Source organism: Tachyglossus aculeatus, chromosome 5, assembly GCF_015852505.1.
Source record: "Tachyglossus aculeatus isolate mTacAcu1 chromosome 5, mTacAcu1.pri, whole genome shotgun sequence".
Lineage (NCBI taxonomy): Eukaryota > Metazoa > Chordata > Mammalia > Monotremata > Tachyglossidae > Tachyglossus > Tachyglossus aculeatus.
Genome location: NC_052070.1, coordinates 47,970,988 through 47,996,461, shown reverse-complemented (window position 1 = coordinate 47,996,461; position 25,474 = coordinate 47,970,988). Strand labels below are relative to the sequence as shown.

At 42.9% G+C, this 25,474-nt stretch overlaps 1 protein-coding gene across 1 annotated transcript in view; it reads right to left on the bottom strand.

Annotated features, from left to right (window-relative positions):
• SLC25A33 (solute carrier family 25 member 33) overlaps positions 1 to 18,312 on the bottom strand; it is a 36,199-nt gene extending 17,887 nt beyond the window's left edge. Inside the window, exon 1 of the mRNA XM_038747109.1 lies at positions 18,138 to 18,312. Coding sequence (XP_038603037.1) covers positions 18,138 to 18,193 — 56 coding nt within the window. The 5' untranslated portion in view covers positions 18,194 to 18,312. The remainder of the gene's footprint in view (positions 1 to 18,137) is intronic.
• Positions 18,313 to 25,474: the final 7,162 nt, after the last annotated feature.

Sequence of the window (25,474 nt, the reverse complement as noted above, 5' to 3'; positions counted from 1 at the left end):
ACAGTTAGAGCTCAATAAATACGATTGACTGATTGACTGCTTGTATCCTTGGGCAAATCACTTCACTTCTCTGTGCCTCAGTTTTCTCATCTGCAAAATGGGAATTAAATGCCCATTTTCCCTCCTACTTAAACTGTGTCCAACTTGATTATCCTAAATCTATCCCAGCCCTATTACTGGGCTTGGCACACAGAAAGCTCTTAAATCACACAACTGTTATTAGTATTATATTCCATTTTACTTCTCCCACCTTTTTGCTAACGCACATTAATATGGTCATGATTAGATTTTCTTCTCTTCTGTACATTAGGTCAGATGAAATAGACTTTCTTTTCTCTTCACTAGGAAAACAAACAGGGTTTTGGACTCTGTATAAATCCAATATTAGAATAAACCACACTTTGAGGCTGAAATATCAAATGTATTCAAGAGACATGAAAGACTGCATCACAGTGAGCTCTGGTTCTATTAATAATTCAAAAAAGCCAACAATGATCAACATTTTTCTTTTTGTCTGCCTGCCAAGGAATGAGGACAATTACAACTGAACCATCTTAGACATAATTTAATGTCTCCGGCCATCTCTTCCTTTAATCCCACATAAACATTTTTCTCATAAAATATACTTTATATAAATTTAAGATATTAGGTGAAACCTCAATTCAATTGGTATTACATACTGAGAGGAAATAGTTATATACCCTAATATCACAACAGTGCCTATCTTTGCTATAAAGACCTTGTTATAACAAGTACCTTATGAAATTTTATAAGTTCTCCTATTATGGTGTCACCTGTAGTAATCCATGTTTTCCAGGTATTCCATAATTCCATATAACAAAATAATTTCATTTTTCATTAGTACTTGAATTAATTTTCATAAACAATAACCTTCCTCCAGAATACCAACTAGCAGATAAACATGTTCCAAAGCCCTCGACTCTTGATAGTTTTTTTTTTTTTAATGTTCCTAAGTGTAGTTGCCTTTATTTCCCAGATGCTGCTTCTCTTAATGGTCTGGGAGTTCTGCAAAGTATTTTCTTTATTCAGTGAGCTATTTTCATCTCTATTCCCAAGTGAGATAAGGCACAGGAAGTGTCATCTGGAAGAAAATGAGCAGATTCAACGGGATGTAATGTACGATTGCTTTAATTTAGTGTTTGGGTTGTAGTTAAGGACAGAATTGCTTGACCCATGAAAACATCTGTCTCACTTCAAACAATAAATGTCTGGCAACATTTGCATGAATTAATGTTAAAATGTATTTACTAGAGGGAGTTCTAATTTAGGGTATGTTTTCACTACACATTTTAGACAGAATGCACAATTGGGGAATGCTCTCCCAACCTGTGCCAATGTGGAGAGAACATGATGTAGTGTCAGAAAAAAATAGTTGTGCCTATAGTCACTGGTACTAGTAATCTGAGTTTTCCTTAACCCAGGGTTCAACAGGAACATAACCCCCAAAATTGAAGAATTAATGGGCTGACCATCTAAAATTTCTTTTGAAAAATTAGTTTCTTGGATGCAGAACTGAGGTGGAGGTTTAAAAGACCAGTAAAATTGAGAAAAGTAAAGTGCTATGAAAAGCCTGGAAAAACTCATGAAATGTGCTGATGTAACAATTGCCACAAAAATACAAATAGTCAACTCTGGTGTTTCCAGTGACAATGTATGAATCAGAAAGCTGGACAGTGGAAAAAAAAAGGATAGAAAGAAAATTGATTCTTTCGAAATGTGGTGTTGGAAAGGCTTTTGCGAATACCGCAGTCTGCCCAAAAAGCAAACAAATGGATTTTGGAGCAAATTAAACCAAAGTGGTCTTTGGAAGGCCAAATGGCTCGACTTGGATTAGCATATTTTGGACACATAATTAGGAGGACTAATTCTCTGGAGAAGACACTAATGCTAGGAAAAGTCCAGGGAAAACGTGGAAGAGGCAGACCAGCAGCTAGATGGATAGAAATTATAACAACGATAATGGAAGAACCATTAGAAAGGTTGAGGATTATGGCAGAGGACAGGACGTTCTGGAGAAAGTCACTATGAATTGGAAACGACTTGATGGCACATTAATAGTAATAAAGTTGAAAAGGTGATAATTTACGTGCAGTAGTCTTTTCAGGGTAATAAAGACAGCAAAAGAAAGGGAAGGAAGAAATTGCCAAATACCTTAAAGGGTGGAGGAATTGAATCATGTCTGTCAGACGCAGTTGCAGTGTTCCTATAATTGCTATTTGTTAAGTGCTTACTATGTGCCAGGCACTGTATTAAGTACTGGGGCAGATACAAGATAATCAGGTTGGACACAGTCCCTGTCTCACATAGGGCTCACAGTCTTAACCTCCTTTTTACAGTGAGACAACTGAGACACAGAAGTGAAGTGGGTTGCCCAAGGGCACACAGCAGACAAGTGGCAGAGTGGGCATTAGAACCCATGACCTCTGACTCCCAAGCCCGGGCTCTTTCCACTAAGACACTCTGCTTCTCCTAATATATACTTGTCTTCCCCCATTAAATCCCAACACACCAAATCACATCAACTCATCAGCCATCCCTCCTTTTCACTTATTTATGTATACTCAATTGTACAGTCAATTTATTCTCAACATCCTATTTATAATTTGACTTTGAACCTCTCATTTTCCCACTTTATTACCCCTTCCTTCTGCATTACTTATGCACTTGATTGACAGGTGATTGACTATTCTTTTATTAAAGCTCTCCAGGGACAGACACTCTACTACTTTCCTTGGTGGTTTATTCTAGTAGTGGTAGTAAATGAATTTACTGAGCACTCCCTGGGTGCAATGCACTACACTGAGTGCTTGGGAAAGTACGACAAAAGCAGGAGACATGATCCCTGCCCACAAGGAATCTACACTCTAATGTTAAAGACAGACATAAAAGTCAAATTACAAATAGGATGTTCAAAATACATTGACTGTACAATTGAGAATACTTCTATACATAAGTAATAAGGGATGGTATTAATAAATAAGTGATAGAGTTGGCTGATGAGTTGATATGATTTGGGGTGTTGAGGTTTCATAGGGGAAGGTTTGTTGGGGGAGGGGAGACATTAAAGCTTTGAAAGTGGGGAAAGCATTGGTCTGACAGATTAGGGGGATTTCAGAGTTAAGTGGCTTTTATTTTGCACAACTAAATTTTAAGCCCTTCCTGGAAATGAACTGGCTTTCATAAATACCTTTAATATACTTGAAGACATAATTGTTACCTCTAAACCTTCACTTCTTCAGGCTAGCCATTTTGAAGCATTCCTGATGTAAAAAAATCCAAAGAATGACTTTTAATATGGAATAACTTGGGAACATTTGGATAAGGCCTCTTTCCTTTCAGTGATTTAAAAAAACCCCACAAACTTAAAATCTGATACCGTTAGATGAATGAAATAACTGACTACAATGTGTATCAACAGGGAATGCTATTTATCATTTAGTCAAGCCCTCCCTTGTCACTGGCATCATAAAGTCATTCCTTGGGAAAGGATATATAAAACATATCTCAAAAAACAGTGGTTACTGCCTGTACACCCGGAATGACCAAGTTTAATTTGCAATGGAAAGTTTCAAGTTGTTTTTCTACATCAAGTCACATGCCACAACAGTAACACACAGGGGACACTGGTCAGAATTGACCTTTTTAAAACAAATGACGAAAGAAAGTGTTAAAATAAGAATCACTTAGCAAATGTTGTGTGTACTAAAACAATAGCATTTTACGCAGTTATTTATTTTCCCACAGTGAATCTGAGTAACTATAACAATCCTAAAACCAATCTAGATGCACAAGAAGCTAAACACTATCCCAATCGGAAGTTTATCCAAGTTATTTCTCTCTCCGTTTTTCTGATTTTACAATATTAAGACTGCTTTTGTCTTTCACCGGCTTCAGATAAAGTCAGTTAATTACAGCAGTGCTCATGTTTGGATCAACAGATGCAGCATGGCCTGGTGGAAAGAGCACGGGCCTGGGACTCAGAGGACCTAGGTTCTAATCCTGGCTCTGACAATTAATGGCTGTGCGATCTTGGACAAGTTACCTTCTCTGTGCCTCAGTTTCCTCAACTGTAAAATGGGGATTAAATACCCGTTCTCCATCCTACCTGCTCCTTCTTGTGAGCTCCATGAGGGACAGGGACTGTGTCCAATGTAACTGGCTTGTACCTACCCCCCTAGCACTTAGAACAGTTTTTGATGTGTAGTAAACGCTTAACAAATACCATAAAAACAAACAAAAAAACTACTATTTTAAGTGGCTTGGAAGTGCTCATGAGAATTCACTATATGAAAACTAGTTAGGAGGTAGGAGTAGTTTATAGGAATATATATCACCAAACATCCCCCAGTCATTACGAAGATAACTATGAGTGAAAGTTAAAAACTCCTCAAAAATAAAATTTAGGTTCACACCCTACTTTCAGTTTTGCGTGTCAAGAATTTCTAAGTAATTTGAGACATTTAGAAGTTGACTACTACCAAAAAAAAAAAATTTCGAAATTCCACCCAGGTAATGGTTGACTCCTAAACAAGGCATTTCCCCTCTATAGGCAACATACCTCCTTCCTGCCCAGAACCCCTCCTGTTTCTAGCTCATCAGATCATCTCTACATCTTCAAAAACCCTCTGAAACTACATCTCCCCCAGGAGATCTTCCCAACTGATTCCTAGTCTACTAATCTCCCCTCTTTACTTTCCCCCTAACTGCCTCTTCAGCATTTCTGCCTCACCTCAGGCCCCACAACCCCATAGGACTTATGTTCATATCTTTATACTCTATTAGTTCATTGTAGCTGTAATTTGAGTGTCCATCTGCTTTGCTAGATTGTAAATTCTGATTAAAAACCATTGATGATATTTAATGGTAACTGATGATATTTAATGGTAATGATGATGATAATGATCAGCTAACTGAAGTTTGGCACTTTGAAAGGAGCATATAAATTTACAAAACAGAAATATTTGGGTGTTCTGAGATCAGTTTCAGAAAACTATGTATTTCCAAGGTTCTTACTAACTGAAAATACTTGTGAAGAATTCATATTTTACCCTCTTGAATTTCACTCAACTGTTCTGCTGGTCTCCCTGGCTTGGAACTCCCTTTCCACATCAAACAGACCACTGGCAAATGCATGCACATGCACTGTCTCTCTCTCTATTAACTAAGTACTTACTATGCACCAGGTACTGTACTAAGTGCTGGGATAGATACAAGCTAATCAGGTTGTATACACTGTATACACAGGTTGTACACTGCACACAGTTTACAGTTTACAGACTGTAAACTTATTGTGGGCAAAGAACACGTTTTCCAACTCTGTTATATTGTACTCTCCCAAGCGCTTAATATACTGCTCTCATCGCGGACCTCTCGCCCACATAATAATAATAATGATGGCATTTGTTAAGTGCTTACTATGTGCAAAGCACTGTTCTAAGCGCTTGGGGGCATACAAGGCGATCAGGTTGTCCCACGTGGGGCCCACATCCCTCCTCTGGCTTGGAACGCCCTCCCTCCTCATAGACAGATAATTGGTCTCCCCCACTTTAAAGCCTCATTGAAGGCACACCTCCTCTAAGAAGCCTTCCCTAAACCCTCCTCTCCTCCCACTCACTTCTGCATCACCGACTTGCTCCCTTCATTCATCAATCAATCAATTGTATTTATTGAGTGCTTACTGTGTGCAGAGCACTGTACTAAGCACTTGGGAAGTACAAGTTGGCAACATATAGAGATGGTCCCTACCCAACAGTGGGCTCACAGTCCTCCCTTCCAGCCCCACAGCACATGTATACACCTGTAATTTATGTATGTATGTATATTAATGTGTCTCCCCCTCTAGACTGTGAGCTCATTGTGGGCAGGGAATGTATCTGTTGAACTCTCCCAAGCACTTAGTACAGTGTTTTGTACACAGTAAGTGCTCAATAAATACAACTGAATGAATGAGTAAGCACTCAATAAATACAATTGATCGATACAGTCCATGTCCCACATAGACCTCACTCTTAACCCCCATTTTTCAGATGACGTAACAGGCACAGAGAAATTAAGGGATTTGCCCAAGTTCCCACAGCAGATAAGTGGTGGAGCCAGAAACAGAACCCAGGTCCTTCTAACTCCTGGGCTCATGCTCTATCCACTAGACCAAGCTACTTCTGTAAGCGCCCCCGTGGGACAACCTGATCACCTTATAACCTCCCCAGCGCTTAGAACAGAGCTTTGCACATAGTAAGTGCTTAATAAATGCCATTATTATAATTATCACTTTTCTTAAATCCCACCTCCTCCCACAAGTTTGTTTGCCTCGTTAATTTTCCAGCATCCTGAAATATATCTTCCCTTTCAACCAACCCTAACATTTATGAGCTTATTTACACTCTATGTAGTACTCATGTCCCCATACCTGTTCAATTTTAACCATTCTCAATGAAACTATTTGTATGCCGCTATCTCTTGTTCACAGTGTAAACTCCTTGTGGGTAAAGAACCTGTCACTTACACAGTCTGTACTTCCCAAGTGTTTGGCCAATAGAGGCAACAACGATCACTACTCCTACTATAATAACTGCTAACTTTCTTTAGCTTTCACCTTATTTGCGCTACCAATTTAATCAGAAATAAACAATGGTGCCTGGGGCTCCCTCTCCCTCCTTCTTCCCGCTAGACTGTAAGCTTGTTAATAATGATGGTATTTTTTAAGCACTTACTATGTGCAAAGCACTGTTCTATTAACTGGGGGGGATACAAGGTGATCAGATGGTCCCACATAGGGCTCAGTCTTAATCCCCATTTTATTCATTCATTCATTCAATTGTATTTATTGAGCACTTACTGTGTGCAGAACACTGTACTAAGCGCATGGAAGTACAAATAGGCAACTTATAGAGATGGTCCCTACCCAATAACAGGCTCACAGTCTAGAAGAGGGAGACAGACAACAAAACAAGTAGACAGGTGTCAATACCATCAGAATAAATAGAATTATAGCTATATACACATCATTAATAAAACAGAGTAATAAATATGTACAAATAAAATAGAGTAATAAATATGTACAAATAAAATAGAGTAATAAATATGTACAAATAAAATAGAGTAATAAATATGTACAAATAAAATAGAGTAATAAATATGTACAAATATTTTATAGATGAGGTAACTGAGGCACAGAGAAGTTAAGTGATTTACCCAAAGCCACACAGCTGACAAGTGGTGGAGCTGGGATTAGAACCCATGACCTCCGACTCCCAAACCCATGCTCTTTCCACTAAGCCACGCTGCTTCTTGTTGTATTGTACTCTCCCAATCTCTTAGGACAGTGCTCTGCACATAGTAAGGGCTTAACAAATACCGTAATTATTATCAATCAATCCATCTCTTTTTGAATCAACCTCTTTTTGAATCCCCAAAACTCCCAGGGAGAGTTCACTGGTGAAGCTCTTTATCATGTACAGATTTTCATTCAGAAGTACCCTAGGCTGAATCTTGAATTCAACAGTTGTACCTTAGCACTATTTTCAAGTTTCTTCACTTATTACTGTATTCTTCTAAGCTTACCACTTTATTCCAAGTTAACTTCTGTGTTTTACCTCCTCTCCTAAACTCTTAGAGTGGCAGACACCATGATACCTTGTAAGCCCTGAACATAATATACTTCCTAAGTGATTGATCACAATGCTGAAGATCACCTAGAAAGACAACTGTTCAAAAGTAGAGATTCCTCAAACTTAAGACATATGTGATAAGCATCTTTAAAATGCTGTGGCTCAGTTTCTTTTAGCTATGTAAATCATGTGAATTTTAGTTCCTTGGAAAGATACCAGATGGACAACAGTGGAGACTCAAGCTCTGTGTATATATAAAATACAGAACGTTGTAAATTTATCCTCATGGTCCCAACTTTGACCTGGAGAGATGCACCAGAGTGAATCATTTTGACCGCGAATGCCCTTCAAAGCTTGGCACCACTGATTTTTGGCTGAGAATCCTAACAATCAGAATGTGTAACTTGGGTATCCGGCAATAAGCTGAGATCAGTAAGCTATAAACATATTAAATTTTTCAAGTATTTTTTCTATCCTAAACTGCAATTCTTAAATTTCAACAATTTATACACACCTAAGGTGCTTTTTGTAACAAAAATAAGAGTTGTGTCCTAAAAGAAAAAGCAGCACCTAGAGGGCACTGTAAAGGAATACTTCCTCAGATTTACCGGTGGTTATTATTGCAGTCAGTTACATAACCTGCTTTAGCACCTGATTTTCATACTAGAAATATTAAGTGGTTTCAAAGACTTGATTTTTTTCTTTATATTCAAATGTATCAAAAGAGCTATTGCTTCATTTGTTAAATTTCTACTTATATCGATAATGTCAAGTTTTAATCAAACTTAAAAAAATTCAAATTGTTTTCAATATGCACATAAATGATTGAATAGTGTCAAAGCAAGCTTTAGACTTATTTCTAAAAGGGGATATCCTATTTTGCAGATTGGATTAAAGCACTGCTGTGGAAACTGCCACCATTTAGTTTCCATTATTGCTAATCGTAATCAGAAGGTAATCCTCTTTCTGTAAAATTTCAAGGTCATTGGGGAGTAAACGTAGGATAAGAGGTGTACAAAATACAGCAAGTGCTCAACCACAGTCTCCCTACCAGATTGTGGAGCATCCTGGGACAGGGACTATGTCTGATCTAATGATCTTGTAACTATTCCATGCCCCCTATCACAATAATCAATTCCTCATTTGCTGCTCATGACAGGGAAGTCCATCACCATCTACCTTAATGCTTAGTATATAGTAAACATTTACTGACTACCATAATTAGTAAACAGTCACAGTACAGCAAATTCCTACAGACCAGTGGAGGGAAGCTTTGTTTTTAAATGTGACTCCGCATCTCCCAAACTGTCCAAATCTCCCAGTTCCACTATCTGGGATGAACAAGGCTGAAGAATCACCACTTTAATCAGTCAGTGTTATTTATTGATGGCTTACTGTGGGCCAGGCACTGTAGTAAGTGCTTGGGGGTGCACAACTCCCAAAGCCAGAATCAGCATATCAATCACTGGCATTTCTTCAATACCAGGCTGCTGGGCACTGAACTTAGCGCTTAGGAGGGTACAAGTAGCAAGTCACGTGTTTGAGGATCCTTTTTTTGGAGGGTGCAGATAAGGGAAAGGAAATCCTGAATGATCACAGTGAGATGTTTTTGGTTTATTATATTTAAAAGCTTTAGCACTGTAATAATAATAATAATTGTTAAGCGCTTACTATTCACTTACTATTCACTCATTCAATTGTATTTATTGGGCACTTACTGTGTGCAAAGCACCGTACTAAGCGCTTACTATGTGCCAAGCCCTGTTGGAAGCGCTGCGGTAAATACACAGTTATCAGGTTGTCTCACGTAGGGCTCATAATCTTAATCCCGATTTTACAGACGAGGTAACTAAGGCACAGAGAAGTGACTTGCACAAACTCACACAGCTGACAAGTGGCGAAACTGGGATTAGAACCCATGACCTCTGACTCCCAAACCCGTGCTCTTTCCACTAGGCCATGCTACTTCTCATAATGGTCCCAATTTACAAGCCTCGGTAAATTATCTTCCTGTCGACACTTAACACGGTGGTGCTGCTTCGAGTCACTTTGCAAGTACTGAATCAGGGGAACCACAGTGAATGAGGTTACAAAAAAGCAAGACTCTGATAGGAATTCACATAAAAATTAAAGACTTCTCTCAAGACGCATAGCCCCAGTAAAAACAGTCGGGACCCAGAACATTCCTGTAAGAGAAACAGTGTAGCTCAGTGGGAAGAGCCCGGGCTATGGAGTCAGAGGTCATGGGTTCAAATCCCATCTCCAGCAATTGTCAGCTGTGTGACTTTGGGCAAGTCACTTCACTTCTCTGGGCCTCAGTTCCCTCATCTGTAAAATGGGGATTAAGACTGTGAGCCCCCCGTGGTACAACCTAATCACCTTTTCATTCATTCAATCGTATTTATTGAGCACTTACTGTGTGCAGAGCACTGTACTAAGCGCTTGGGAAGTACAAGTTGGCAACATATAGAGATGGTCCCTACCCACAACGGGCTCACAGTCTAGAAGGGAGAGACAGACAACAAAACAAAACATGCAGACAGGTGTCAAAGTGGTCAGAACAAATAGAATTAAAGCTATGTGCACATCATTAACAAAATAAATAGAACAGTAAATATGTACAAGTAAAATAAATAGAGTAATAAATCTGTACAAATATATATGCAAGTGCTGTGGGATGGGGAAGGAGGTAGGGCCGGGGGGATGGGGAGGAGGAGAGGAAAAAGGGGGCTCAGTCTGGGAAGGCCTCTTGGAGGAAGTGACCTTGTAACGTCCCCAGCACTTAGACCAGTGCTTTACACATAGTAAGCGCTTAATAAATGCCATCATCATCATCATTCCTGTAACCCACACAAATCCAAAGTAGTGCTGTCTCTTTCACTCAATCAGTGGTATTTACTGAGTGTTACTTGTGTGCACAATACTGCACTAAGCACTTGGAAAAGTCCAACAGACTTGGCAGAAGATCCCTGCCCACAAGGAGCTTACAGTTTACAGTAAAGAAGATGAGCCACAGCAACTCGAATTTACCTAAAATATCAATGCCAGTCATGACACACACCCATTCGGTCACACCTATTTAGCAGCTATTTATAAAAAGAATGGCCTACTCAATTTTCAGCTCATGATGGTGAGGTCGGTGGTGATGTTGAAGCTTTCACAGCTGCTAAAGGCCACCCCCTTTTGAATGGCTACTGGGTCCTTTTACCACAGAGCAAGAAACCTCTGACATTCACAGAAGACTTGGACAAATTAAGTGCTAAAGAAAATAACCATTCTGGGACTCCAATACAGGGTGACAAATCGCAGGAAGGACTGAAAATCCCCCAGCACAGGGGAGCTGGAGCGGTCTGGAAAGCCAAGAACGGGAAGCAGAGTGGATTCGTGGATGGAGCACGGGGCCTGGGAGTTGGAAGGAGTTGGCCTCTAATCCCAGTTCTGCCACTTGTGTGCTAGGTGACTTCGGGGAAGTTGCTTCACTTCTCTGGGCCTCAATCTCACCTGCAGAATATGGGTTAAGACTGTGAGCCCCATGTGGGTCATGGACTGGGCCCAACCTGACTCTCTTGTATCTACCTATGCTTAGTACATTGCCTGGCACGGTGTAAGCGCCATACCATAAAAAAGTGGTGATCTGAGAGCAAGATGCATAAAAACCCAATGCCAGGCAACAGTACCAGCTGGACCAAAAAGTTTTGAGGGCAAACATCAGTCGGGTCTAACTGACAGGGGGAGAAGGGATATTACACTCCTTTCTTGGCATATTCCCTCAAATCATGCACAGACTCCAAGGGGAAAAGCTGATAATTGGCAGGGCCGGAATTTGAACCCATGACCTCTGACTCCCGAGCCCGGGCTCTTTCCACTGAGCCACGCTGCTTCTCTATCAGCTGTGTGACTTTGGGCAAGTCACTTGACTTCTCTGCGCCTGTTACCTCATCTGGAAAATGGGGATTAAGACTGTGAGTCCCATGTGGGACAACCTGATGACCTTGTATCCCCCTCCAGTGCTTAGAACTGTTCGTGGCACATAGTAAGTGCTTAACAAATGCCATTATTATCATTATTATTATTAAAGAGCAAGGTCAAGGGGACTGGGGACTAAAGGGGGGGCGTCCCACGCACACCATTGGGGATGGAAACATAACCTGGGCCTGAGGTGGAGGACATGGAAATGTCAGCTCTTTGTGGGCCCGGAATGTGTCTGTTTATTGTTGTGTTGTAATAATAATTCTGGTATTTGTTAAGCGCTTACTATGTACCAGGCACTGTACTAAGCGCTGGGGCGGATACAGCAAATTGGGTTGGACACATTCCCTGTCCCACGGGGGGCTTGTAGTCTCAATCCCCAACTGACAGACGAGGTAACTGAGGCCCGGAGAATAATAATAATAATGATAAATGTATTTGTTAAGCGCTTACTTTGTGCTAAGCACTGCACTAAGCGCTGGGGCGGATACAGCAAATTGGGTTGGATGCATTCCCTGTCCCACTTGGGGCTTGTAGTCTCAATCCCCGATTGACAGACGAGGTAACTGAGGCCCGGAGAATAATAATAAAAAATGTGGTATTTGTTAAGTTCTTATTTTGTGCTAAGCACTGCACTCAGCGCTGGGGCGGATAAAGCAAATTCGTTGGACGCATTCCCTGTCCCACGTGTGGCTCGCAGTCTCAATCCCCATTTTATAGATGAGGTAACCGAGGGCCAGAAATGACTTCCCCAAAGGCCTCAGAGCAGACAAGTGGCGGAGCCGGGATTCTCCCAAGCGCTTAGTACAGTACCCTGAACACAGTAAGAGCTCAATAAAAGCGATTGCATGAATGAATGGGATGGAAAAGGGGCCAGGCGCCGGAAAAGGGGCAGGAGGTAGGTTAGGCAAGGCCCGCACGTGCGGGAAGAGGGAACATGGGTGTGGAACCGTCTGGGACAAATGGGTGAAGGGGAGAGGAAAGTTGGGGGTCGGGGGGTGGGCAGGGGGAAACTGGGGGTCAGAGGTGGGCAGAGGGAAGCTGGGGGTCGGAGGTGGACAGAGGGAAGCTGGGGGTCGGAGGTGGGCAGAGGGAACCTAGGGGTCGGAGGTGGGCAGAGGGAAACGGAGTCGGAGGTGGGCAGAGGGAAACAGGGGGTCGGAGGTGGGCAGGGGGAAGCTGGGGGTGGGAGGTGGGCAGGGGGAAACTGGGGGTCGGAGGTGAGCAGCGGGAAACTGGGGGTCGGAGCTGGGCAGAAGAAAGGTACTGGTCAGGGGTGGGGAGAGAAAGGCTGAAGGTCGGGGGGTGGAGCCCGTTGGTGGGTAGGGACCGTCTCTATATGTTGCTAACTTGGACTTCCCAAGTGCTTAGCCCAGTGCTCTGCACACAGTAAGCGCTCAATAAATACAATTGAGCCCCCGCCTTACCTCCTTCCCCTCCCCACAGCACCTGTATATGTTTGTGCGCATTACTTACTCTATATATTTTATTTGTACATATTTATTCTATTTACTTTATTTTGTTGATATGTTTTGTTTTGTTCTCTGTCTCCCCCTTCTAGACTGTGAGCCCACTGTTGGGTAGGGACCGTCTCTCTATGTTGCCAACTTGTACTTCCCAAGAGCTCAGTCCAGTGCTCTGCACACAGTAAGCTCTCAATAAACTGTGAGCCCACTGTTGGGTAGGGACCGTCTCTCTATGTTGCCAACTTGTACTTCCCAAGCGCTCAGTCCAGTGCTCTGCACACAGTAAGTGCTCAATAAATACGACTGAATGAATGAATGAATGAATGAAAGGTAAAGGAGGGGGGGGCAGAGGTTAAGGGCCGGAAGTAGGGGAGCATCCACATGGAGGGCAAGGAATCCCGCACATCAATCAATCGTATTTATTGAGCACTTACTGTGTGCAGAGCACTGTACTATCAATCAATCAATCGTATTTATTGAGCGCTTACTGTGTGTAGAGCACTGTACTAAGCGCTTGGGAAGTCCAAGTTGGCAACATATAGAGACGGTCCCTACCCAACAGTGGGCTCACAGTCTAGAAGGGGGAGACAGAGAACAAAACCAAACATATTAACAAAATAAAATAAATAGAATAGATATGTAAAATAAATAGAGTAATAAATACGTACAAACATATATACATATATACAGGTGCTGTGGGGAAGGGAAGGAGGTAAGACGGGGGGGATGGAGAGGGGGATGAAGGGGAGAGGAAGGAAGGGGCTCAGTCTGGGAAGGCCTCCTGGAGGAGGAAGGCTCTCAGTAGGGCCTTGAAGGGAGGAAGAGAGCTAGCTTGGTGGATGGGCAGAGGGAGGGCATTCCAGGCCCGGGGGATGACGTGGGCTGGGTGTCGATGGCGGGACAGGCGAGAACGAGGTACGGTGAGGAGATTAGCGGCGGAGGAGCGGAGGGTGCGGGCTGGGCTGTAGAAGGAGAGAAGGGAGGTGAGGTAGGAGGGGGCGAGGTGATGATGGAGAGCCTTGAAGCCCAGGGTGAGGAGTTTCTGCCTGATGCGCAGATTGATTGGTAGCCACTGGAGATTTTTGAGGAGGGGAGTAACATGCCCAGAGCGTTTCTGGATATACATATACATATGTATGTATGTATATATATACATATATGTATGTATGTGTATATATACATATATATTTAATATGTTTTGGTTTGTTGTCTGTCTCCCCCTTCTAGACTGTGAGCCCACTGTTGGGTAGGGACCGTCTCTCCATGTTGCCAACTTGTACTTCCCAATCACTTAGGCCAGTGCTCTGCACACAGTAAGCACTCAATACGATTGATTGATTGATTCCCAAGCGCTTAGTCCAGTGCTCTGCACACAGTAAGCGCTCAATAAATACGACTGATTGATTGCTCTGCATATATACACACACACACACACATATATATATATATATATATGTATATATACTTAATATGTTTTGTTGTCTGTCTCCCCCTTCTAGGCTGTGAGCCCGCTGTTGGGTAGGGACCGTCTCTAGATGTTGCCAACTCGGGCTTCCTAAAGCGCTTAGTCCAGTGCTCTGCACACAGTAAGCGCTTTATCATTATTCTCTGGAGACGGTCCCTACCCAACAGTGGGCTCGCAGTCTAGTATCCGAGGGGGCTCCTCGGGGCGGAGGAAGTCCCGTATACATGTGTATATATGTATATATATATATATATATATATATACACACACATATATATATATACATATATATATGTACATATATATTTAATATGTTTTGTTTTGTTGTCTGTCTCCCCTTTCTAGACTGTGAGCCCACTGTTGGGTAGGGACCGTCTCTATGTGTTGCCACCTTGTACTTCCCAAGCGCTTAGTCCAGTGCTCTGCACACAGTAAGGGTTAATAAATAGGATTGATTGATTGATTCCCAAGCGCTTAGTCCAGTGCTCTGCACACAGTAAGCGCTCAATAAATACGACTGATTGATTGATTTCTTTGCATATATATACACACACACATATATGTATATATATATATATACACACACATATATATATATATATTTTTTTTTAATATGTTTTGTTTTGTTGTCTGTCTCCCCCTTCTAGACTGTGAGCCCGCTGTTGGGTAGGGACCGTCTCTCCATGTTGCCAACTTGTACTTCCCAAGCGCTTACTCCAGTGCTCTGCATACAGTAAGGGTTAATAAATAGGATTGACTGACTGATTCCCAAGCGCTCAGCCCAGTGCTCTGCACACAGTAAGGGTTAATAAATAGGATTGACTGATTCCCAAGCGCTCAGCCCAGTGCTCTGCACACAGTAAGGGTTAATAAATAGGACTGATTGATTCCCAAGCGCTCAGCCCAGTGCTCTGCACACAGTAAGGGTCAATAAATAGGATTGATTGATTCCCAAGCGCTCAGCCCAGTGCTCTGCACACAGTAAGGGTCAATAAATAGGACTGATTGATTCCCAAGCGCTCAGCCCAGTGCTCTGCGCACAGTAAGGGTAAATAAATAGGATTGATTCCCAAGGGCTCAGCCCAGTGCTCTGCACACAGTAAGGGTTAATAAATAGGATTGATTGATTCCCAAGCGCTCAGCCCAGTGCTCTGCACACAGTAAGGGTAAATAAATAGGATTGATTGATTCCCAAGCGCTCAGCCCAGTGCTCCGCACACAGTAAGGGTCAATAAATAGGACTGATTGATTCCCAAGCGTTCAGCCCAGTGCTCTGCACACAGTAAGGGTAAATAAATAGGATTGATTCCCAAGGGCTCAGCCCAGTGCTCTGCACACAGTAAGGGTTAATAAATAGGATTGATTGATTCCCAAGCGCTCAGCCCAGTGCTCTGCACACAGTAAGGGTAAATAAATAGGATTGATTCCCAAGGGCTCAGCCCAGTGCTCTGCACACAGTAAGGGTTAATAAATAGGATTGACTGATTCCCAAGCGCTCAGCCCAGTGCTCTGCACACAGTAAGGGTAAATAAATAGGATTGATTGACTGATTCCCAAGCGCTCAGTCCAGTGCTCTGCACACAGTAAGGGTAAATAAATAGGATTGATTGACTGATTCCCAAGCGCTCAGTCCAGTGCTCTGCACACAGTAAGGGTAAATAAATAGGATTGATTGATTGATTCCCAAGCGCTCAGCCCAGTGCTCTGCACACAGTAAGGGTAAATAAATAGAACTGATTGATTGATTCCCAAGCGCTCAGCCCAGTGCTCTGCACACAGTAAAGGTTAATAAATAGGATTGACTGATTCCCAAGCGCTCAGGCCAGTGCTCTGCACACAGTAAAGGTTAATAAATAGGATTGACTGATTCCCAAGCGCTCAGGCCAGTGCTCTGCACACAGTAAGGGTAAATAAATAGGACTGACTGATTCCCAAGCGCTCAGCCCAGTGCTCTGCACACAGTAAGGGTCAATAAATAGGATTGATTCCCAAGCGCTCAGCCCAGTGCTCTGCACACAGTAAGGGTTAATAAATAGGATTGATTGATTCCCAAGCGCTCAGTCCAGTGCTCTGCACACCGTAAGGGTCAATAAATAGGATTGATTGATTCCCAAGGGCTCAGTCCAGTGCTCTGCACACAGTAAGGGTCAACAAATAGGACTGACTGATTGATTCCCAAGCGCTCAGCACACAGTAAGGGTCAATAAACAGGATTGATTGATTGATTCCCAAGCGCTCAGTCGAGTGCTCCGCGCACAGTAAGGGTCAATAAATAGGATTGATTGATTCCCAAGGGCTCAGCCCAGTGCTCTGCACACAGTAAGGGTCAATAAATAGGATTGATTGATTCCCAAGCGCTCAGCCCACCGCTCTGCACACAGTAAGGGTCAACAAATAGGATTGACTGATTGATTCCCAAGCGCTCAGCACACAGTAAGGGTAAATAAATAGGACTGATTGACTGATTCCCAAGCGCTCAGTCGAGTGCTCCGCACACAGTAAGGGTCAATAAATAGGATTGATTCCCAAGCGCTCAGCCCAGTGCTCTGCACACAGTAAGGGTTAATAAACAGGATTGACTGATTCCCAAGCGCTCAGCCCAGTGCTCTGCACACAGTAAGGGTCAATAAATAGGACTGACTGATTCCCAAGCGCTCAGCCCAGTGCTCTGCACACAGTAAGGGTCAACAAATAGGACTGACTGATTGATTCCCAAGGGCTCAGCCCAGTGCTCGGCACACAGTAAGGGTCAATAAATAGGATTGATTGATTCCCAAGGGCTCAGTCCAGTGCTCTGCACACAGTAAGGGTCAACAAATAGGACTGACTGATTGATTCCCAAGCGCTCAGCACACAGTAAGGGTCAATAAACAGGATTGATTGATTGATTCCCAGGCGCTCAGTCGAGTGCTCCGCGCACAGTAAGGGTCAATAAATAGGATTGATTGATTCCCAAGGGCTCAGCCCAGTGCTCTGCACACAGTAAGGGTCAATAAATAGGATTGATTGATTCCCAAGCGCTCAGCCCACCGCTCTGCACACAGTAAGGGTCAACAAATACGACTGACTGATTGATTCCCAAGCGCACAGCACACAGTAAGGGTCAATAAATAGGACTGATTGACTGATTCCCAAGCGCTCAGTAAGGGTCAATAAATAGGATTGATTGATTCCCAAGGGCTCAGCCCAGTGCTCTGCACACAGTAAGGGTCAACAAATAGGACTGACTGATTGATTCCCAAGGGCTCAGCCCAGTGCTCAGCACACAGTAAGGGTCAACAAATAGGACTGACTGATTGATTCCCAAGCGCTCAGCACACAGTAAGGGTCAATAAATAGGACTGATTGACTGATTCCCAAGCGCTCAGTAAGGGTCAATAAATAGGATTGATTGATTCCCAAGGGCTCAGCCCAGTGCTCTGCACACAGTAAGGGTCAACAAATAGGACTGACTGATTGATTCCCAAGGGCTCAGCCCAGTGCTCAGCACACAGTAAGGGTCAACAAATAGGACTGACTGATTGATTCCCAAGCGCTCAGCACACAGTAAGGGTCAATAAATAGGATTGATTGATTGATAGATTGGAAGGGCCGGGCCCCCTGGCTCACCCGCCGGCAAAGAGGTGCAGCAGCGTGTTCTCCTTGTGCTGGGCGGCCGTCGCCATGGCCTGGGCCGGGCCGGGCCGCGGCCGGTTTGGTCGGCGGTCTTTCCGCGGGTCTGTCCGTCCGCGGGTCAGTCTTTCCGCGGGTCAGGCCGCGGCCCTGCCCGCGCAGGCCTCGGCCGCCGCCGTTGCGGGCCCCATGGGAGCGGGGGGGACCGTCCGCGGCCCCCCCAATTCACCCACCGTCACGTGGATTGACTGAATCCACCGGGACCCCATGACGTCGGGGGAAGGGGGCGGGACCACAAAAAATCCTGCACCCCCTCCATCCTATTTCTTAATAATAAGCATGATGATCAATCAATCAATCCTATTTATTGAGCGCTTACCATGTGCAGAGCACTGGACCGAGCGCTTGGGAAGCACAAGTTGGCAACATCTAGAGACAGTCCCTACCCAACAGTGGGCTCACAGTCGAAAAGGGGGAGACAGAGAAAAAAAAAAACATACTAACAAAATAAAATAAATAGAATAGATAGGTACAAGTAAAATAAATAAATAGAGTAATAAATATGTGCAAACATGATGGCGTTTATTAAGCGCTTACTATGCGCAAAGCACTGTTCTGAGCGCTGGGGGATTTACAAGGTGACCAGGTTGACCCCACGTGGGGCTCCCAATCTTCACCCCCATTTTACAGAGGAGGGAACGGAGGCCCAGAGAAGCGGTCAATCGTATTTATTCATTCATTCATTCATTCATTTTTATTCATCATCAATCGTATTTATTGAGCGCTTACTATGTGCAGAGCACTGTACTAAGCGCTTGGGAAGTACAAATTGGCAACACATAGAGACAGTCCCTACCCAACAGTGGGCTCACAGTCTGAAAGGGGGAGACAGAGAACGAAACCAAACATACTAACAAAATAAAATAAATAGAATAGATAGGTACAAATAAAATAAATAAATAAATAGAGTAATAAATATGTACAAACAGATGATGGCGTTTATTAAGCGCTTACTGTGCGCAAAGCACTGTTCTGAGCGCTGGGGGATTTACAAGGTGACCAGGTTGATCCCACGTGGGGCTCCCAATCTTCACCCCCATTTTACAGAGGAGGGAACGGAGGCCCAGAGAAGCGGTCAATCGTATTTATTCATTCATTCATTCATTCATTTTTATTCATCATCATCATCAATCGTATTTATTGAGCGCTTACTATGTGCAGAGCACTGTACTAAGCGCTTGGGAAGTACAAATTGGCAACACATAGAGACAGTCCCTACCCAACAGTGGGCTCACAGTCTGAAAGGGGGAGACAGAGAACGAAACCAAACATACTAACAAAATAAAATAAATAGAATAGATAGGTACAAATAAAATAAATAAATAAATAGAGTAATAAATATGTACAAACAGATGATGGCGTTTATTAAGCGCTTACTGTGCGCAAAGCACTGTTCTGAGCGCTGGGGGATTTACAAGGTGACCAGGTTGATCCCACGTGGGGCTCCCAATCTTCACCCCCATTTTACAGAGGAGGGAACGGAGGCCCAGAGAAACGGTCAATCGTATTTATTGAGCGCTTACTGTGTGCAGGGCACTGGACTAAGCGCTTGGGAATCAATCAATCCTATTTATTAACCCTTACTGTGTGCAGAGCACTGGACTAAGCGCTTGGGAAGTACAAATTGGCAACATATAGAGACAGTCCCTACCCAACATCATCATCATCATCATCAATCGTATTTATTGAGCGCTTACTATGTGCAGAGCACTGGACCGAGCGCTTGGGAAGTCCAAGTTGGCAACATCTAGAGACAGTCCCTACCCAACAGTGGGCTCACAGTCTAAAAGGGGGAGACAGAGAAAAAAAAAAACATACTAACAAAATAAAATAAATAGAATAGATAGGTACAAGTAAAATAAATAAATAGAGTAATAAATATGTGCAAACATGATGGCGTTTATTAAGCGCTTACTATGCGCAAAGCACTGTTCTGAGCGCTGGGGGATTTACAAGGTGACCAGGTTGATCCCACGTGGGGCTCCCAATCTTCACCCCCATTTTACAGAGGAGGGAACGGAGGCCCAGAGAAGCGGTCAATCGTATTTATTCATTCATTCATTCATTCATTTTTATTCATCATCATCATCAATCGTATTTATTGAGCGCTTACTATGTGCAGAGCACTGTACTAAGCGCTTGGGAAGTACAAATTGGCAACACATAGAGACAGTCCCTACCCAACATTGGGCTCACAGTCGAAAAGGGGGAGACAGAGAACGAAACCAAACATACTAACAAAATAAAATAAATAGAATAGATAGGTACAAATAAAATAAATAAATAAATAGAGTAATAAATATGTACAAACAGATGATGGCGTTTATTAAGCGCTTACTATGCGCAAAGCACTGTTCTGAGCGCTGGGGGATTTACAAGGTGACCAGGTTGATCCCACGTGGGGCTCCCAATCTTCACCCCCATTTTACAGAGGAGGGAACGGAGGCCCAGAGAAACGGTCAATCGTATTTATTGAGCGCTTACTGGGAAGTACAAATTGGCAACGTATAGGGACAGTCCCTACCCAACAGTGGGCTCACAGTCGAAAAGGGGGAGACAGAGAAAAAAAAAAGCATGCTAACAAAATAAAATAAATAGAATAGATATGTACAAGTACAATAAATAGAGTAATAAATATGTACAAACAGATGATGGCATTTATTAAGCGCTTACTATGCGCAAAGCACTGTTCTGAGCGCTGGGGGACTTACAAGGTGACCAGGTTGATCCCACGTGGGGCTCCCAATCTTCACCCCCATTTTACAGAGGAGGGAACGGAGGCCCAGAGAATCAGTCAATCGTATTTATTCATTCATTCATTCATTTTTATTCATCATCAATCGTATTTATTGAGCGCTTACTGTGTGCAGAGCACTGTACTAAGCGCTTGGGAAGTACAAATTGGCAACATGAGACAGTCCCTACCCAACATTGGGCTCACAGTCTGAAAAGGGGAGACAGAGGAAAAAAAAAAAACATACTAACAAAATAAAATAAATAGAATAGATATGTACAAGTAAAATAAATAGAGTAATAAATATGTACAAACAGATGATGGCGTTTATTAAGCGCTTACTATACGCAAAGCACTGTTCTGAGCGCTGGGGAGGTTACAAGGTGACCAGGTTGATCCCACGTGGGGCTCCCAATCTTCACCCCCATTTTACAGAGGAGGGAACGGAGGCCCAGAGAAGCGGTCAATCGTATTTATTCATTCATTCATTCATTCATTTTTATTCATCATCATCATCAATCGTATTTATTGAGCGCTTACTATGTGCAGAGCACTGTACTAAGCGCTTGGGAAGTACAAATTGGCAACACATAGAGACAGTCCCTACCCAACATTGGGCTCACAGTCTGAAAGGGGGAGACAGAGAAAAAAAAAACATACTAACAAAATAAAATAAATAGAATCGATATGTGCAAGTAAAATAAATAAATAAATAGAGTAATAAATATGTACAAACAGATGATGGCATTTATTAAGCGCTTACTATGCGCAAAGCAGTGTTCTGAGCACTGGGGGATTTACAAGGTGACCAGATTGATCCCACGTGGGGCTCCCAATCTTCACCCCCATTTTACAGAGGAGGGAACGGAGGCCCAGAGAAACGGTCAATCGTATTTATTGAGCGCTTACTGGGAAGTACAAATTGGCAACATATAGAGACAGTCCCTACCCAACATTGGGCTCACAGTCTAAAAGGGGGAGACAGAGGAAAAAAAAAACATACTAACAAAATAAAATAAATAGAATAGATATGTACAAGTAAAATAAATAGAGTAATAAATATGTACAAACAGATGATGGCGTTTATTAAGCGCTTACTATGCGCAAAGCACTGTTCTGAGCGCTGGGGAGGTTACAAGGTGACCAGGTTGATCCCACGTGGGGCTCCCAATCTTCACCCCCATTTTACAGAGGAGGGAACGGAGGCCCAGAGAATCAGTCAATCGTATTTATTGAGCGCTTACTGTGTGCAGGGCACTGGACTAAGCGCTTGGGAATCAATCAATCCTATTTATTAACCCTTACTGTGTGCAGAGCACTGGACTAAGCGCTTGGGAAGTACAAATTGGCAACATATAGAGACAGTCCCTACCCAACATCATCATCATCATCATCAATCGTATTTATTGAGCGCTTACTATGTGCAGAGCACTGTACTAAGCGCTTGGGAAGTACAAATTGGCAACATATAGAGACAGTCCCTACCCAACATTGGGCTCACAGTCTAAAAGGTGGAGACAGAGAAAAAAAAAAAACATACTAACAAAATAAAATAAATAGAATAGATATGTACAAGTAAAATAAATAAATAGAGTAATAAATATGTGCAAACATGATGGCGTTTATTAAGCGCTTACTATGCGCAAAGCACTGTTCTGAGCACTGGGGGATTTACAAGATGACCAGCTTGATCCCACGCGGGGCTCCCAATCTTCACCCCCATTTTACAGAGGAGGGAACGGAGGCCCAGAGAATCAGTCAATCGTATTTATTCATTCATTCATTCATTTTTATTCATCGTCATCATCAATCGTATTTATTGAGCACTTACTGTGTGCAGAGCACTGGACTAAGCGCTTGGGAAGTACAAGTTGGCAACATATAGGGATGGTCCCTACCCAACAGCAGGCTCACAGTCTAGAAGGGGGAGATAGAGAACAAAACCAAACATATTAACAAAATAAAATAAATAGAATAGATATGTACAAGTAAAATAAATAAATAAATAGCGTAATAAATACGTACAAACATATATACATATATACAGGTGCTGTGGAGAAGGGAAGGAGGTAAGGCGGGGGGATGAGGAGGGGGAGAGGAAGGAGGGGGCTCAGTCTGGGAAGGCCTCCTGGAGGAGGTGAGCTCTCAGTAGGGCCTTGAAGGGAGGAAGAGAGCTAGCTTGGCAGATGTTGGGAGGGCGGGAATAATGGCATTTATTAACTGCTTACTATGTGCAAAGCACTGTTCTAAGCACTGGGGAGGTTACAAGGTGATCAGGTTGTCCCACGGGGGGCTCACAGTCTTCATCCCCATTTTACAGATGAGGGAACTGAGGTACAGAGAAGTGAAGTGACTTGCCTGAAGTCACACAGCTGACAATTGGTGGAGCTGGGATTTGAACCCATGACCTCTGACTCCAAAGCCTGGGCTCTTTCCACTGAGCCACACTGCTTCTCTAATTATTTATTTATGTATTTATTGAGTGCTTACCATGTGCAGAGCACTGGACTAAGCGCTTGGGAAATACGAGTTGGCAACATAGTCTAGACCGCGAACCCACTGTTGGGTGGGGACCGTCTCTATATGTTACGAGTTGGCAACATATATGTTATATATGTTTGCACAAATTAATTACTCTATTTTATTTGTGCATATTTATCCTATTGATTTTATTTTGTTAATACGTTTTGTTTTCCATCTCCCCTTTCTAGACTGTGAGCCCCACTCCCCATCCCCCGCGCCTTACCTCCTTCCCCTCCCCACAGCACCTGTATATATGTATATATGTTTGTACGTATTTATTACTCTATTTTGTTTGTACATGTTTATCCTATTCATTTTATTTTGTTAATATGTTTTGTTTTGTTCTCTGTCTCCCCCTTCTAGACTGTGAGCCCACTGTTGGGTAGGGACCGTCTCTATATGTTGCCAACGTGTACTTCCCAAGCGCTTAGTACAGTGCTCTGCACACAGTAAGCGCTCAATAAATACAATTGATTGATTGATTGATTGGACTAAGCGCTTGGGAAGTATGAGTCGGCAACATAGAGAGATGGCCCCTATTCATCCAATCGTATTTATTGAGCGCTTACTGTGTGCAGAGCGCTGGACTAAGCGCTTGGGCAGTACGACTTGGCAACATAGAGAGACGGTCCCTATTCATTCAATCATATTCACTGAGCGCTTACTGTGTGCAGAGTGCTGGACTAAGCGCTTGGGAAGTACGAGTTGGCAACATAGAGAGATGGTCCCTATTCATTCAATTGTATTTACTGAGCGCTTTCTGTGTGCAGAGCGCTGGACTAAGCGCTTGGGAAGTATGAGTTGGCAACATAGAGAGACGGTCGCTACCCAACAGCTGGCTCACAGTCTAGAAGGGGGAGACGGAGAACAAAGCAAAACATATTAACAAAATAAAATAAATAGAATATGTACAAGTAAAAAAAATAAATGGATTAATAAATACGTACAAACGTATATACACATATACAGGTGCTGTGGGGAAGGGAAGGAGGTAAGGTCGGGGGTGAGGAGGGGGAGAGGAAGGAGGGGGCTCAGTCTGGGAAGGCCTCCTGGAGGAGGTGAGCTCTCAGTAGGGCTTTGAAGGGAGGAAGAGAACATTCATTCATGCAATCGTATTTATTGAGCGCTTACTGTGTGCGGCGCTTGGAAAGTACGAGTTGGCAACACGATTGAATGAATGAATGACTATAGAGATGGTCCCTACCCAACAGCGGGCTCACCGTCTAGAAAAGGGAGACAGAAAACAAAACAAAACATATTGACAAGATAAAAATAAATAGAATAAATATGTACAAGTAAAATAAATAAGTAGAGTAATAAATATGTACAAACATATATACAGGTGCTGTGGGGAGGGGAAAGAGATAAGGTGGGGGGGATGGGGAGGGGGAATAATAATAATGATAATAGTGATGGCATTTATTAAGCACTTACTCTGTGCAAAGCATTGTTCTAAGCACTGGGGAGGTTACAAGAAGCATTCATTCATTCATTCAATCGTATTTATTGAGTGCTTACTGTGTGCAGAGTGCTGAACTAAGCGCTTAGGAAGTACGAGTTGGCAACATAGAGAAATGGTCCCTACCCAACAGCGGGCTCACCTTCTAGAAGAGGGAGACAGACAACAAAACAAAACATATTAACAAGATAAAATAGATAGAATAAATATGTACAAGTAAAATAAATAGAGTAATAAATATGGACAAACGTATACAGGTGCTATGCGGAGGGGAAAGAGATAAGGCGGGGGGGATGGGGATGGGGAATAATAATAATGATAATAGTGATGGCACTTATTAAGCACTTACTATGTGCAAATAATAATAATAATGACATTTATTATGCACTTCCTATGTGCAAAGCACTGTTCTAAGTGCTGGAAAGCACTGTTCTAAGTGCTGGGGAGGTTACAAGAAGCATTCATTCATTCAATCGTATGTATTGAGTGCTTACTGTGTGCAGAGTGCTGGACTAAGCGCTTGGGAAGTACGAGTTGGCAACATAGAGAGACGGTCCC